Source organism: Magallana gigas, chromosome 9 (assembly GCF_963853765.1).
Source record: "Magallana gigas chromosome 9, xbMagGiga1.1, whole genome shotgun sequence".
Classification (NCBI taxonomy): Eukaryota; Metazoa; Mollusca; class Bivalvia; order Ostreida; family Ostreidae; genus Magallana; species Magallana gigas.
In genome coordinates, this window is record NC_088861.1 from 14975437 (window position 1) to 14993838 (window position 18402).

The window sequence follows — 18402 nt, forward strand, 5'->3', positions numbered from 1 at the left end:
ACGTAAGGTTTAAAGGAGCATGGTGATTATTAGAGCTGAGATTATCATACTAAGATTATTAGATTACGTGATTAAGCCGTATTTGTATCCCGATATACATCCAAAAACAATACATGTACCTTATTTCTTAAACAATTGTTATGTGAAAAATATCTCCAAGAGGTTCAATGTCAATCAATAAGGCAAGCAGTCAAAACTACGAGCTAAGATTTAAAATGGACTTGAATGGGGCTAAACAAAACAAAATGAACACATTTATACCATTTTTTTTATTTTTAAGAAAATACAAATAACACATACAGTGCATGTACATGTATATGAGAGACGAACAAGTTCTACATCTAGGCGGTTTAATTTACTCACGTCATTTACAGCGAAACCTTAAATGACGAATGACATGAATATAGATATACATGTATATCTGTATCGAGAGAGAGAGCAGGCTAACCTCATTTTTAATGAAAAAGAAGAATTTTGTTTACATTTTTCCCCTGAATAAGAAAAGGATATACTGCAAGAACGTCTAGCACATTTGAAGCTTAAAATGTATATTATTTTGAAGAAAATACATAACTATTGAATTTTAAGCTATATGTTGAATCAGGTCGAAAACGTGAAAAAAGTTCGGTAATAATTATCACCACTGATATGTGATATTATAAAAACATACTATCTCTTAAATATGTCCGAATGTTTTAATTATACTATAACTTTTAGGTAAACATTTTAGCCTTCAAAAAAGAGCCATTATCTGACAAATCTGGAAAATTGAGCATACATTTGTACCATAAACAACTTTGATACATGTAGGACCCCTCAAAACAAACCAGGAGATTATTTTTTAACTGATCATTTGTTTGTTTTAGCAAAAACTTTCATATAACGGAGAAATATTCCTTCGTCGGAAGTTTAAAAAAAGGAAAAGAAAATATGCACAACTGATACATATCCAGCAAAATCTCTAATTGGTCCTATGTTGAAAATTGACAAATTTTTAGTTGACTCTCTAAACAAACGATGTGACAAAGGTTTAAATTGTTTTTTTTTTTTAATCTTAAAATGATAATTATTTTGGTAGAAGTTTGTGAAAAAAAATAATTTAAAAAATTCTAGGCAGAAAATTTAGACCCAGTCTCGTTTAATTATTTCACAAAGACTTGGATTTCGCAGATGTTAAGAATATCAACCATTCCTGGATTTGAATAAATGGTTGCCATCACATATCTGCCCACTGCACCCTTTGCGCAGGGTATTAGAATTTGGTCTGATGTACCTGCTGTTCTCCCAAAGTAACCACACTCGTTTTCTGTTCCTGTGTTACCAACAGTTATATTCAGTTTCTTCAATCGCTCACCTTGTATTAAAGAAACACACAAAACACTTTTTAAAATCATTATTAAAGATACAGTACTCTTATCATTATGAGGTGGATTCATTTCACATTGCATTTCTACAAATCTAAAAAGATATTGCTTAAGATATGAATAAAACTAAAAAGATCGACAAGTAAAAGGGGAAAAGTTAATTGCTCTATGGGTTTATCTAAATAACAAACTATATTTTACTCGGTAAACCAAGAGTTTGAAATAATTAGGGAAGGAAACTAAAAATTCTGTTGTACAAAAAATCATTTTTTTAAAAAAAATCGATCGCTACGGGAGCTGCCATCGAACTTCAATCTATGACGTCCAGTTTGTTTATCACCATAACATCAGTATAATAGTAAATCATGATATTCGCTCTAAATGACAAGTTCTGAAAAATTTAAAACAATATCGACTTGAGACTGGTTTTTTTACCTTTGAATTTAAACTAGATAACAAACCAACCTAAACAGAGCATGTTTGTTGATATCGAAAAGCGGAGGTTAGTGTCGGAGACGGAGGAATCCCGGCTTACAGGGCTGCGTTTTACAAAAGGACTTACGACTTACGACAGAATTAATGGATGCTAATTAATCAACAACTAATAAATGATTTATTCTCATGGCTGGAAAATATAATTATGGGATTTAAAATATTTGTTAACAAATGGTTGTATGTCAATTTTGTTCTCTAAAACCGTTTTACGAGACTGTAAATATTTACGACTTTGTCGCAAGTTCTTTTGTAAAATACCGTGCTGCTGGTATCGTTAAAAATGTCTGCCGTCGTTAATAAGACATGATATTTCCAACATTAAAGAAAGTATTTAAAGATCCCGATTACAATTATAACATACGTATTTTGTTAACTTCACTTGACTTTGAATAAAGATTTACTTGAGGCTATTTTCAACTTTGAATGATAGGAGATTAACAGGTGTCATTTATTTCATAAAAATGTATATATTTATGCATACATGTATTTATTCTTTAGATTGACGTGTGAACCTGAACATTATCAATTTTCTTCAATCTATTACTTGAGTAACAGAAGGGCACAAGTTAGCGTTTTATTAAGAGCACTGTATATATTATATGATTATGTTAATCAAACCGGAATAGATAAAACACGTAAAAAAATTACTTATTTCTGGTTTTTAATACAAAATAGTTCAACATCATATCAGCCTCCAATAAATACGAGTTATCTAACTTCAAACGTACATTAAAGCTTATGTAGCATATTTCTAAAACATGACTACATGTGGTAATTTAAAGTACTTTATTAATATTAATAGAATATGTCTTCGACTTTACTCCCCCTCTAAATATTTTCACGTTATAATGTCATTCATGTTATAATGTCATTCATGTTATAATGTCAATCATGTTATAATGTCATTCATGTTATAATGTCATTCATGCGGGGATCAATTTAATTCCGTTTAGAAGTATTTTAAATTTAAAATCAACATTTTTCTTACATCAACGTAACGTAACATATTCTATATAATAGTACTTTATGTTTTTCATTGCCGTTTGTTAAAGCAAAGGTCTTATTTGCAACATATACCGATACGTTTTTTTTTATATCCGGAAAAACCATTAAACATGTATCAATCAAAAAATCAAATAAAATATCTAAGTAGTCCATAATACTTTAATGTAGCACACCAATCCAATAAGTATATCTAATCTATTATCAAAATACTCTTAAATACGTTATAAAGACCAAACCACACTTTTCAAAACTTGGATTGAGTTGTTTATTTTCGCGCGGTCAATCTAAAGATAAAATGAATAAAACATTCCCGTTTTTTATGCTACACAATTTTTATTTTGGCGTCCTGCGATAAATTGTCTTCGGATATAATTTATTCTTTTAATGTATGTATAGCCTAATGAAAAAGGGCAATTACAATTGAACACAATTGGATCTTTAATGTTGAATAACAAAGTAACAAAAAGCTAAACTATAAAAGTTACTGTGAAAATCGTTTAAATAGGGGCCAGTGGACATAGCACTTTTGCAAAATGTAGATTCAACTCTACGAGCAAATGCATGACACTTTTTTAAATAGGTGTTTAATAAAACGTTTCTACTACTTTAAATGCACGTTGATGCCCCCCCCCCTTTCTATAAAAATTCAATTCACCTTACATGTACAAACCTACCAGAGTGATCCTGCAGGTTAAATATGGCGATTCTGCGTACATCATATTCAGATTGTAAGTCTATCTTAATCCAAGGCCTGTGCTCCTGGACGCTGTGTGCTGTGTAGGTGACATTTGGACAAATGGTTATATTGTTCACAGCGTTAAGTTTAGGAAATCGGAAAACTGAGCTCATGGTGACAGGTTTATATACAGCTACTACAAAAAAAAAAGGTTTTTACTATTAAAGTCCTTAATATAATTTTTGGGAAAGTATAAATTTGTACGTGTAAATGAAATAAGGATGCACGGCTTAAATATGTACATGAAATTTGTACACAAAATTGGTAAGTTGAAAAATGCGGTGCTTAAGAAGATTAAAGCAATGTTTCATTGATAATATGATATATGTATTGTATTGAATATTTGGATTGAGAAAGTTTAAAATAGCCTGCATATTTCAATTTCAGATGAAAAAAAGAAAGTTATATACCTACCATTACGGAAGGAACCTTCTTCCTGTAAAGAATATAAATTTTGTTTGTAAATTGTTAAATGTGCTTGAGAAATCTTGACTTGATTAAAAAAATTGAAAACCACAATTTTTGTATAATGGTTTGGAAAGGAAAATAATTCATAATTAATTAAATACTTTTTAGAGGTTATCAAAATTATATTTACTTTAATTGTCTTTCATTGCAAGGCACGTATTCGTTGTATATTGCATGTATCACATTAGTTTCAAACAAGATATCTGTGAGCCAATGCTCACAAGTGATACCGCCTGTCTGATATGAATATGCAAAATAAGGAAAGTGAAATTTATAAGGAAGTTGGCATCCGATTGTTAAAAAAATATATTCTACATTATGGCATGTTGTTAAAATTTCAAGCATCTGCAGTTTATAGTCGCTGAAAAATCTTTCACGAAATTTGTTTGAAAATGTTTGGTTTAAAATAAACAAATGCTTCATTTAAAAGGAAGTTGACGTCCGATTGGTACAAAAATATATCCTATTACATTGCCTTCCTATGCAAATGGTGTGTTAAGATTGCAAGCATTTGCGATAAATAGTTGCTGAGAAATCTTTAACGAAAGTTTGTTTGAAAATTTTGGCAAGAAATAAACAAAAGCGTCATTTAACAGGAAGATGACGTTCAAATGGTACAAAAAAATATCCCACCATATGCATTCCTAAATAAATTGAGTTTTAAAATTTCAAACATCTGTGATAAATATTTGCATAGAAATCTTTGACGGAAATGTTTTACGGACAGTCTGAGGAATGGACAGACAGACAGACACACAAGGATAAAACAGTAAACCCCTACTGGCTATAAAAAATTTCCTTATAATCCTTTACTTTCAAATTTTAAGAACTTTCAAGATAAAAAGAAAGAAAAAGACATACCTTTATCAAGTATTTGCAATTATCATCTGATATAAACTGTTGTTTATTTGTTTTCATCCAGGTGTAAACAGATAGCCATGCTATGACCTTGAATTGCTAGTATTACATAATGGTCACTATGATATTTATGTGTACCTAGATGCTGCGCACTGAATGGTGTTAATGATAATTGACAGAATGAACTCTGTGACTCTTGTAGCAATGCGTAGTATTCCTAAATGATGTTATGAAATCAGGTCATAATACGGGCAGAATAATATCCAAATTGAGAGTTTAACAACATGTGACCTATTTGGCGATTCTGTGTCTGCAACGAATGCTCTAGTATTCTATATTGAGTCATGTATTGTGTATTCTATATATTAACCTTTGTAACCTTTTATGCCGTGTATGAATGAACGTATTGTGAGTAAGTGATGCCTCATACTAGGTGGGGGGGCTCCGAGACCCAGGACTCGGAGACCCACATCCTGCATCCAGACTCTTTGATTGGCAGTTTTGACGGTTTTGTTACTTTATTTAGAAATAAAATATTAATCTTAATTTTGAACACTAAATGTTCACTCATGATCGTCGTATATGGGCCGAACTAGTCAAAACTGTCCATCATAAGTAAAACCTTATATATACCCATATGAAATGAGATTGTGCAGACTCCTGATTTGGGCTGCTATTAGCTGATGTAATTGTAACTATACGATCACGCTTAATAAAACCGCTTGAGAAAGAAATACTGGACTTGTCATCACTAAGTTTGAGCTGACCCTCAATTGGATCCGTGAGACGGAAGGCTTACATGAACTTTCTTGGTGCCAGTGACCAGGACTGAGCGAAGTTCAATACAGAGTAAGGTAAGAACCATTTCTATATGTCTCTTATAGCTATCTTGAAGTAAACAACTTTGTCTAAGCAACCAATATGGCGACAGGTGATGGGTTTGATAAAAAAGAATTTAAAAATCAAATGGAGCAATTAGAAAAACAATTTGCGGGGTTTGGTCAGAACAAAGAAAATAAAGGGCAAGAAACAGGTCAAAAATCCCCAGAAAAAGAGCAGATTAAACAAAATACTTTTGAAACATATCATGATGCTAGGCCGTATGAAACTCGTGAAACTCGACACCGAGTCTCAGATCAGGATGATGAAAAAGATTTTTTTATTGGGCAAGTTAAAGCTATAACAGCCGCACTCTCAGTGCCCTTATCTTCTGTGATAACTCCTTTTGAGGGAGATGCTCAAAAATTTAAACAGTGGATAAAGGAAGTTGAAAAGTACAGTGTTATGGCTGGGAAACAAGGTCATGAGATCCCCATGCTTGCATACATAACGAGTAAGGGTTCAGTTGGGGATTATATTAAAAGGTATTTAGATGAAACAGATGCGTCTGAAGAAATCCCATCTTGGAACGATCTTAAGGAATCCCTTAAAAATAGATTTGCAGAAATAACAGACCCCCAACACGCGTTAGCAGTAATGCGTAAGACTCGACAATATTCAAATGAAAGTGTTCAGTTGTTCGCCGAGAGACTATTGCAAATCGCGGAAGACGCCTACAGTAATGACAGACTAAAAGACCCTTTGATACAACAACAGTTAGTAGATATCTTTTGTGACGGGTTGACATTCGACTACCTCAGAATGAAAATTTTGCGAGAAAACCCTAAAGATTTAGAATCCGCAATTCAAATAGCAATGCGAGAACAAAATCTGAGACAGAGGCTAGAGATAAGAGGGTCAAATATGACAGAAATTGTACAAAGTAACGACAACAGACGAACTCTTTCAAATTTTGATACTACTCTTCCCTTATTAAAGGATAGAGCAGATAATCTTACCTCAGTAGAGACAAGGCATGTAGAACCAATGGAAATTGACCATGCGCGTAATAGTAGGTGTTTTAAATGTAAACAGACGGGTCATAGGGCTCGATTTTGTACTCAAAATAAATCCCAAGTCAGGTCCCGTCCTCAAATAGATAAACGACCCAGTCAAAACAAACCCGTCCATAATATAGAGCAGAGACCCCGTTCGCCTGTGGAATGTTGGAATTGTGGTAAAGTAGGTCATGTGCGTGCAGATTGTTGGGGCTCGCATATGTATCAAAGAACGCAGCAAAATCGGGGCAGACCATCAAATCGTCAAGGCCGAACATATAAATCTAGCGACCAAGTAAATAGGGGATCGTCTCAAAATTTCAAATCGCGCTCTTATTTTGACAAACAAAAACAGGAAAACTAAGACGTTCTTCCTTCGTTGAAGCCCGAAGAAAGAACTTTAAACAAAGACCTACATATGAAATTAATTTTACTAACAACCCCAGTAGCTGTTTATTAAAAGTAGGTAAAAATAAATTTAGAGCTTTGGTAGATACAGGGGCAGCCGTATCTCTAATTAGTAAGAAAATGTATGATAATCTATTTCCCCGCCCCAAGTTGTTTAATAATGACATCCCCTCTTTACAAGCAGCAAATGGCAATTCTTTAATTGCGATAGGGTATGTAAATATTTCCTTTAAGATTTCAAGGTTAACTTTAGACCACAAACTTTATGTGACAAAGGGACTCAACCGAAACATGATTCTCGGTCGTGATTGGCTCAAGAAAAACAATGTTCGTTTATACTTTGATCTTGGACTCATGCGTATTGATGGCAAAGTATATGCGGAACTTAAAGAAGATTTACACATCTCGACTATTGTAAGAACTCCTAAGAAACTTATTATGAGACCAAACACGGTGACTGTATTCTATGGAAAAATAAATAACAATTTTCCTCTGGAAAAAAATGACTTGGTTGAATTGAACAGCATAGACAATAACTGCATTATGGAAGACCCAGGACTGTATTTAAAAGACGCCGTTTGTATAGTTCGGAAGGATAAGAAAGTTCCAATGATCTTCGTTAACCAAACTAACAAAAATTATAAAATTCCAAGAGGCTACATAGTAGGACGAATTACCGCATTAAAACAGAAGGAAATCTCAGAAATACAGACTACTCAAGACACAAAAGAAGAAATTGATGTACCTAGAAGATTTGAACACTCAATCAAAAGACTTGTGAGCAAAAACAATGATTTATTTGCAAAGAAAGACAGTGACCTTGGAGTGACTGATACTGTTAAAATGAAGATAGAAACTGGAGATCACCACCCAATAAAGAACAGACCCTACCGTGTACCCTTAAATAATAGACAGATAATTGACAAGGCCATACTGGAAATGATGGACGCAAAGATAATTGAGAGATCACAATCGCCTTGGTCATTTCCCTTAGTAGTGGTGAAGAAAAAGGACGGATCAGACCGGATGTGCGTTGACTTTAGAAGCTTGAATAAGATAGTGAACCCCGTATCATTCCCGCTACCGTTGATTGATGACATCCTATGTTTACTAGGTAAGGCAAAATATTTCACTGCACTAGACTTAAAGAGTGGATATTGGCAAGTGAAATTAGAAGATTCAAGTAAAGAAAAAACGGCCTTTGCATGTCACAAAGGACTATTCCAATTCAACCGGATGCCATTTGGGTTGAGTAATGCACCGGCAGTCTTTCAAGAGCTGATGAACATAGTTCTTCAAGGACAAGAGGAGTTTGCCATCGCATACCTGGATGACATTCTTATATTCTCAGAGACACCGGAAGATCATCTTCGGCATATTCAAGACGTTTTCAACCGCCTAAGGAAGCATGGACTTAAAATGAAGCTAAAGAAATGTAGTTTCTTCAAGGAACAGACAGAATATCTTGGTTTCATCATTGATGAACATGGTGTTACACCTGATCCAAAGAAAGGCGAAGCTATAAGAAAGTTACCAGCGCCCACTACAGTCCGAGAAGTTCGTGGCTTTATAGGTATGTGTAGTTATTACAGGAGATTTATACCGAACTTCTCTAAGATTGCAGAACCATTGATTGACTTAACCAGAAAATATGCAAGGTTCAAATGGACACCATGTTGCCAAAAAGCGTTTGACTTTATTAAAGAAAGTTTAACGGTAGTGCCTTTACTAGCATATCCAGATACTAATAAGCCTTACATCCTGTACACCGATGCCAGCGACAATTGTATTGGAGCGTGCCTTACTCAAAAGACACATGATGGAGAAGATAAGCCAATATATTACTTATCCCACAAGCTGAGTAAAACTCAAGAAAAGTGGTCAACCATAGAAAAGGAGGCATTTGCAATCCATTACGCCCTTCAGAAGTTAGACCATTATTTACACGGTGCTCAGTTTACTATAAGAACAGACCATAAGCCGCTCAAGTATATCTTAGAATCTCCAATGCAAAATAAGAAAATTCAACTATGGGCATTAAGTATTGCAGGATATAACTGTAAGGTAGAGTACATAGAAGGAAGATTTAACTGCTGTGCAGATCTCTTATCCAGATTACCGACAGTCAACATGGAGTGTGAAGAGGAAGAACAATCAGAGCATGATGAACCAGATGTTAAGGACAATTTCTTTGAAGTGAACGTACTTAACTCCAATGCCTTTTCGCCTAAGAGGTTAGCCAGATGTGAAGTTAAACAACACGACGAATTGGTCAAACCCTTTATTGATCTACCAGAAGAAATCAACATCAAAGAAAGTCAACAACACGATGAGCAGATCAAGAAACTGAAGAATCGGTTAAATAAAGGAACAGCAACGGCAACCGAGGAAAAGAAGTTTTTGGAAATTGATGGTTTAATGTACTATCTTTCAGATGGAGACTCAGAAGGCCCAAAACTTCGCCTGTATGTACCACGTGAGTTAGAACTTTTAGTAGTGCAGCAATATCATGACGGACTTGGACATATGGGAGTGGACAAAACATATGACGTAATCAGACAAAAGTACTACATACCAAATTTGTACAAAAGGTTATACTCTTATATAGAAGGATGTGTAGTATGCCAAACGAGGAGCAATAAGAAAAATCAACCTCCACTTCAAGAGACAGATATACCACCTTTTCCAATGGCTAAAGTAGGACTTGATCTATCAGGACCATATCCAACATCCTTGTCGGGAAACAAGTACATAGTTTCTTTTATTGACATTTACTCTGGTTGGCCAGAAGCTTTTCCCGTTCCTGATAAGTCAGCTGACAACATAGTACATCTTATCTTAGAAGAAATATATCCAAGATATGGCTGTCCTCTTCAAATCCTCACAGACAACGGAACAGAAAATGTGAATAAGAAAGTGGAAGAAACTTTAAAAGAATTGAATATCAACCATATCAAAACATCTTATTACAGCCCTCAAGGTAATGGTAAAGTAGAACGATTTCATAGAACTCTACATGACGTGATGGCTAAGAAAACAACAGACAACGCTCAAACATGGGATATTTATCTTAATCAGACGTTGGCAGCCATTCGTTTCCATCCTAACGATTCGTCAAAGTTTTCCCCATATTACCTTATGTACAACAGAGATGTCGTATTACCTCTTGATACGTTAATGAAACCTCGAAGGAGATATGCGGGAGAAGATCAACACAAGATCGCCCTTCAAGAACAACATAAAGCTTTCCTGCTAGTACATCGTAATATGAAGGAGGCCAAGAAGAAACAGAAAGCTCAGGCCGATAAGAGAAGCAAAGATGAAAATTTTCAGGTAGGTGACCCTGTCTACCTTAAGAACAACAGAAGACAAAATAAGTTAGATAAAAAGTGGCTACCGTATTATCGAATCATAGAGCAGAAAGGACCAGTTAGTTTCGTGGTGAGAGATCAATTGACTGGATTAACCACCAAATGCCATGCACGACAATTAAGACTGGCAGATATTTCGCACTGGCCCCTTTCACAAACTACTGAAGATGGTGGAAGAACTCTAAGAAAAACTAACTATGTGGTGCCACCGGAAGATGAATCGTCGTCAGAAAATGAAGACATGCAACCAGAACCATTGGAAAGAGCTATACAGTCCAAACAATGGGAAAGAGAAGGATCTTCAGACGAAGAGGATATTCCCTTAGCAGAACTTCAAAGACGTATAAGAGCTAAGACGATCATGGATGATCAGCAGTATAAACACGAGAATGATCAGACCGTAGATTCAGAATCGGATGAGACCCATGAGTCAAATCAGTGTGGTGAAAATAGTGGTCAAGACTATGAAATACCCTTAGATAACCCAAATGTACCCTTAGATGAAAATATGGAAATCGATGAAATAGTCCCTAAAGTAGGTCTAGGCTTCAAACCAATCCCTAAACCGCGTAAACTAACCCCTAAACCCCGTAAGAAAAAATGCAAACAAGAGTATGCTGAAGATTGCTTGGCTATTTTGAAGCAATTAACCAAAGTACTGGAATAAATAAGTTGCTTTAATGTAGATGTAAATAATCTTGAATAAGCTTAGCTTTGTATATATTGCACGCTTTTAAAAAGGTATGACAGGATGACCCCCTGTGACATAAAACATGTATTGAGATACGCCGACTAGCAAACGCGGACATAACACCTCGGTTATTTGTATGTATATGTGGAGTTAAAGAGACTTAACATATACTCGAAATGCATGAATCAGCGACTAAGTAAAGAAACTGTAAGACTAATTTTTGTAAGTGATTTAAGATAATTCGTAAAAACAATCAAATTTTGCGATCCACATCTTGAGTTTGGGACAAGGTTGCTCAGGTTTTCATGGTTTAATGTCTTAAGACAAAAGATATTAATATTAAAATTTTCCCTATGAATGCACTAATGGCGGAATTGCCAGTAATTAATTTGCAACCCATGAAATCCTCGTCTTGGGTGGGAAGCCCCTGGTTTTATGTGTGTTTAACTTTGGCAGTAACAATAACATTAGGACTTTGTATTAAGAAACGCAAAACTATTCAAAAGTGGGGTGGTATATGCTTTGGTGGTTGCTGGACAGGTTGTCGAAAAAGGGGTAGTGACGGAGATAAGAAAGGTTCTTCCAAAGACACTGTATTTTGTTGAAATGGACCTCTAGTGACATTATTGAACTTGAACCAATCCCGAAGACACTAGGATCCAAGAGAAACCCCGACGGAGCGGAAGACTCGAAACTCGCAAATTGACCAGTAGCACGGGGACAATTTCGACTAAACTAGCACAACAATTTCTTGGAGAGGAGAAAAATGAAGACTATCCATGGACCAAATAATATCGACCGGACCCAGAGCTGGCACGTAAATACCTGGAAGAGAAGGCCGCGATGTCTACGCAACAGAGGAACGCAGGAGACGCTCCGCGAGAAGTCGCCTCGCCATCCGCGCCGACCCTCTATCCACGGGTGCCGATGATGGATGAATAATTGAGCTACAGCCGCGAAGAAGTTGTGTATTCCTTATGAAAGGATTGTGAAATTTAGTGAAAATTAAAAATGTGAAATGTGTTAAAGTAGAAATGTGCGTTATCTTGTGCTAATGTAAATCTTGTATTTGTTGATTCACTCTGGAGAAATTCAGGAAGAAACCGATGGACTCCGAACTTATGACGCGAACCTCGCCCCTAGGAAGGAAGAGATATTTTTGTGAACTTATAAGCATGCACTGACTTTTTATATATATGTGACATCAAGCTTAATCATACTTAGTATTACTTTGATGATGAATTACGATTATATTCAACTATGGTTATTTCATCTTGGTCATTATTATCATACTTTATTCATTATTGTTTTCATGATTGTAATGCGATATAATCAAGCTATATGATTTTATGAACATGTATACATCCTGGGTATAGATTTGTTTTTATAGATGAATGGTGTTCCAAGCCGGAGGTGGAAACATGTCACTTGTTACTATCTCTTAACATAGATGTTCTGACTGGTATGTCACTAGGAAGTTCGTCTGATCAAGGGTAGATCAAGGACGCTTTCCTATTCCGGGCGCCAGGCATGAGAAATCTCCCTTCGGGATATTTCTTTTGTTTGGGGGACGTATGTAAACAGATAGCCATGCTATGACCTTGAATTGCTAGTATTACATAATGGTCACTATGATATTTATGTGTACCTAGATGCTGCGCACTGAATGGTGTTAATGATAATTGACAGAATGAACTCTGTGACTCTTGTAGCAATGCGTAGTATTCCTAAATGATGTTATGAAATCAGGTCATAATACGGGCAGAATAATATCCAAATTGAGAGTTTAACAACATGTGACCTATTTGGCGATTCTGTGTCTGCAACGAATGCTCTAGTATTCTATATTGAGTCATGTATTGTGTATTCTATATATTAACCTTTGTAACCTTTTATGCCGTGTATGAATGAACGTATTGTGAGTAAGTGATGCCTCATACTAGGTGGGGGGGGGGGGGGGGGGGGCTCCGAGACCCAGGACTCGGAGACCCACATCCTGCATCCAGACTCTTTGATTGGCAGTTTTGACGGTTTTGTTACTTTATTTAGAAATAAAATATTAATCTTAATTTTGAACACTAAATGTTCACTCATGATCGTCGTATATGGGCCGAACTAGTCAAAACTGTCCATCATAAGTAAAACCTTATATATACCCATATGAAATGAGATTGTGCAGACTCCTGATTTGGGCTGCTATTAGCTGATGTAATTGTAACTATACGATCACGCTTAATAAAACCGCTTGAGAAAGAAATACTGGACTTGTCATCACTAAGTTTGAGCTGACCCTCAATTGGATCCGTGAGACGGAAGGCTTACACAGGAACAGCACGCTCTACACCTGAACAATTCTTCTTTGATTCTGCACACCTCAATCCCAATACAGCGGCGATCCTCTCGACAGAAATTAGAACAGCTTATTATGACTTTGCCATGTGAATTAAGCTCCGTAGTGAAAAGAATGTTATTGCTGCTTGTCAAAGATCCAAATGTAGTAAAACTGAATTTGTCTTTGTAATATTTGGAATTTAAAAAATCTGATTTTCTGGTTAAGAAAAACAGAAATACAAAACACACAGTAACAAACATGTTCTGTGGCAGGATGAATGTTTTTGATAAGATTTAGAGTTGCACTATAAGTAAAGTTTTTCAGACCCACATTATTGACCTATGGATAATTTATCATCTTTAAAATAGAACACAGCATTGTTTTCGTTAAATTTGAAATAGCAGTGTTTTTAATTATATATAACTAAATATTTCAAACGATTTGTCATACCCAAGGGATTTCATGTATTTGTTATTCATTATCTTATAGTTTTTTAAACTATTCAATTAACATTACAAAACAGTTTTTTTTTTATGTTTCCACAATTCCCAAACGATTTTAACAATAACCCACCTTAGAAGTAACTGTTTCAGTATTTGAAATATTAATATTTGATGATGATCTGGTTTTAACTTTGCAATTTCAATGTAAATTTTAAAGATAAACCAATCTTTCTTTTAAAAAAAAACATGTGACGACCCGTTTCACATGATGAAATGTATTTCAATTTAAAACATTTTCAACTTAGTGATATGTTAATTTTTGATGTAACTTATTTGCAACATCTTTTTGCATGTTTTTTGCAAATCGCTAAAATTTACAGTTATCGCATTGTTATAAAACATGCAAACTTAAGATACAGTGTACATTAACAACTTGATGTTACCTTTTCTATATCTTCACGATATTAAAATTAAAACAGTTTTTAGTTTTTATTATACCTTTTCTAATTACGGAATTGGGTACAAATTTTTAACAACTTAATTTGCCCTTTATGTAAGAATTATATATATCGAAGTAATGAACTACCAATCATTAATAAAATAAGATAAAGTTACACCGATTTTACATGTCCATGTAATAATGCAGATAAATATAGGTTTTGATATAGCATCATACAACTAACCTACAGATGCCGAGTTTAATTATTCAGGGAGTTTTGTTTTCATAGCTTATTCATATTTTAAAGTTATTACGTCCCTTATATTAATAATTGCAATTTTGTTCTCTTCTATAAAAAAACCCTGAATATTTTAAAAGTGTACACCATTTTGTGCTGGTTTATGAACATTTTTCCGAAGTTGTAAAGGATTTTTAAGTCATGCAATAGAAAGTTGGTAAAAGTATAGATAAAATGGATAACTCGTATTATTTTATGCATGCTAATTAAACATATTCTGCATATGAAAATCACATCCCAGTATGTACACAACGTTAAACCTATCTAACCAAAGACCTGGGTAAAACTTGTACCCTCTAATGCGACATGTAGACTTGTGTTGTCTACGTAACTTCGGACCAAGATCATTTACTTGTAACATGCATGTATTTTCATAACTTTATTTTTCAAACCCCTATTTTATCAGGTTAATAACTATGTAAAGCACACATTTCAGCTTTAAGGTTGTACAGGACACCTACATATTGTGCTCCCTGTTGAAATAAACAATAACGTTTTTAAATATAATATTTTCCCCTAAAATAATGTTACCTAACAGTGAAGTGCAATTGATGAGAGCGTTAAGGTAGAAGGCTACATCGTCACAAAATGTCTGACATCTGAAACGCCATTTTCTTCCGGATTGATAGCATTATGTCGTGGTACAAAATAGCTATTCACCGTTCAATTGAACTCTTCTAACAAGGGAGATGAGATAAGAATAAAATCGCTTAGAAAATATGTCAATTCCCTACGTGATTAAAGCTTTCAACTAACATTGATATCAGCTGTTATGTAAAGAAAACGTGAAATCGAAATAATATACTAGTCCCCTGCTAATGGAAATACATATTTGTCATGTCATCTGCAACAGATGATCATAAATATGTGACAGATTATCGATAAAGGTGAGCAGATAATTTTCACTTGAACCCTATATGCATGATTAATATAAAACGAAAGTTTCGTAGTACCATCTATTGTATTAATTGATTCCAACTTCACAAAATTTAAAACATTTGCAGTATAAGAATTGCATTGAAAGTTTGAAACTTTCAATATGTATTTTAATTTAAATAGATATACATGTAGCTAAGTACTAGGCTAGATATAGCAGTGGAAGCCAGATTTACAAGCCAAATGAGAGAACGACAGAATCTTGAAAAAGAGCATGTTTTAATTACCACACATACATGTGTATCACTATGGACATCTAATGTATGTATAAATATGCATATGGTTGTTTATAATTTGTTTTGTATATAAAAGTAAAAGGCAATGTAACTACTAGCATTTTGTTTAAAGAGTTACATATAAATATAATGCATTCATCAAAAATATAATTTTTCAGATTCAAACATTATCATAAGCACTACTTACCTTATTCCTTAATTTTAGCATATACTTTAACTTTTTCTTAAAATTTTTCTTCGTGATTTTTTTTTAAATTAGAAAATTGGTCCCGAGATATTTGAGACCAAATAAAATCAAGAAAGACAACGATTTAACAGGATCTTTCAAAAGATTTTTGAAATAATTCAGTATTTCTTTTAATTTTTCAGTTTCATTCAAATTCTTTTTTCCATCTCACTAACCAATGAATATTGTTTCTATTTTCAGATTTTTGTGGAATTTCATCCAGGAGTTTGCCTTAAAAGAATTTTTAAATATTTTAGTTTCATATTTATGTGGATTCCAATAAAAATCATACAAACTTCATTCATGATTATTTTGTTTTTCATTTTCAAACTTTATAACATTTCACTTTCATTAGAGTTTTAAAACAGAAATGTATAAAATTTTGACAAATAAGGGGTTTTCTGGAAGAAGAAATAGAGTATTGTACTTTGGGGTCTATTATTGTTGAATACTTTGCCTATTATTAGTAACAAATGCATGCAACAAAAATCTCCTACACTTATTTGGTGTAGACATCCTCCTTAACTACATGTCTGTAGAGAGTTCAAATGCTGCTGGGACTTTTCTATTTTTTTCCAACAAATTTAAAAACATTTTTATGCATGTATTGTAAAAAATTAAAATTATAAAACGCACTAAGGTACATGTACAGGCTTTCGTTGATATCAAAATATTCTGATGTTTATTTATCCATGAGGAGTGTGTGTAGGGGGGAGGGGGGAGTAATACATGTAATTGTGTTTGCAGGGGTAGGGGGGATTGGGGTCCGATGTGTATTTTGGGGGAATTCTACTACATGTATAAATATAATATATATATATATATTTTTTTTTTTTCAAGGGGGAAGGGTCTGGACCCCTCACTCCCACTCCTTCTCCAAATCCGTGCACACGATGATATTGGCAACTAGAAACAAATCTAAATTAAGCCAGCAACCGCCGAGGGGAGGGGGCATAATTTAATTTTGTTTGTAATACCGGTAATTATAAAGACCATACTTTCTATGACATGAAATGAAAAGATTATTGATTAACTTTAAACATTTACATGCAAACAGTTCAACAACAAATAGTACATCAAGGGACGCTCATGTTTATTATTTGCATGTGGCTTTCATTTTTACTAAATCTGTTAAAAAAAACCAGTGTTATTTAGGGGCAAACACTTGGTGCGGCTATTACTGTCTAATGACAGCATCTAGTTATTTACTATTTAGTGTTTGAAAAACTATCAAAACTGGTCAAGATTTTATATAAGTCATCGTGTAAGAAGAAGCAACAAAAAGTAGTTACAACATATCATTCTTTTAATTTTCTGTACCAGTATTTAATGTTTAAAGCAAGACATTTCTAAAGATCAACCAAAATTTAAGCGTCTGGCAATCGTAGAATTATAAACAAGATACAGAGGTTTGTTTGAGTCATGTTTTTGTTCACATGAGGTTATTACATTCAACTTAGATTTTTAAACTTGGTATTTCCTATTCAGCATTTGAAATATAAACAAACTGAAGCATGGCCTCAGCTCTGTGTAAAAACATAGCATTTCGAGCAAAGCTGTGTATCTTCCTTATAACTCGAAGCTTGACTCTCAGATAAAATTTTAAACAATTAAAACAAAGGAAAAATGCACTTAAACAAAGAAAGAGCACACTTTATTTTTCATCATGTATATACCTAATATATTTTTAGCAGCGAAAATAATCTCTGTTTAGACTGAAAATGCTGAGCATCTTCACAAAACACGTTGCATCAATCAACCATTACGTAGAGATCGACCCGAATTACACTGTACCGATAGAATGTATAGTATTTTATAATATGTTGCAAGTGCACCAGATTCTGCTCATGTTGCGCAGGTACATGTAATCACCCAGCTGTCTGTATTACCGAAGTCTATGTTTGATTTGAAACGTAAACATTCCAAAATACAGGCGATAGTTCCTCTCAGGGTTAAAAAGCATAATGAAAATAAAACGACATTCAAAACAAGCTAAAACCACTGTCACAAATGAAAATTTCAACACATTGAAATATTTAACCTCAATTTACGTCACAAAATCGGCACAAATATATTTTGCATGTTTCAAATATTCCCTTCGCCCGTAAACTGCTGCACAACAAGCAAATTCAATTTGTAACATTGACCCACTTATCATGCGTCTAACATGGTTGCTTCTAACAAATAACTAGACTGGTCCCATGTCTCTAACCTGGTTT

The 18402-nt window shown here is 34.2% G+C and overlaps 1 protein-coding gene across 1 annotated transcript; it reads right to left on the reverse strand.

Annotated features, from left to right (window-relative positions):
• Nucleotides 1–1035: 1035 nt before the first annotated feature.
• Nucleotides 1036–4992, reverse strand: LOC105348476 (uncharacterized). The gene is made up of 4 exons (XM_011457918.4): nt 4930–4992; nt 4015–4036; nt 3539–3736; nt 1036–1354 (listed from the first exon to the last, which is right to left on the reverse strand). Exons 1-4 carry the CDS (start codon nt 4984–4986, stop codon nt 1143–1145), a joined length of 489 nt encoding a protein of 162 aa, XP_011456220.3. The 5' UTR covers nt 4987–4992; the 3' UTR covers nt 1036–1142.
• Nucleotides 4993–18402: the final 13410 nt, after the last annotated feature.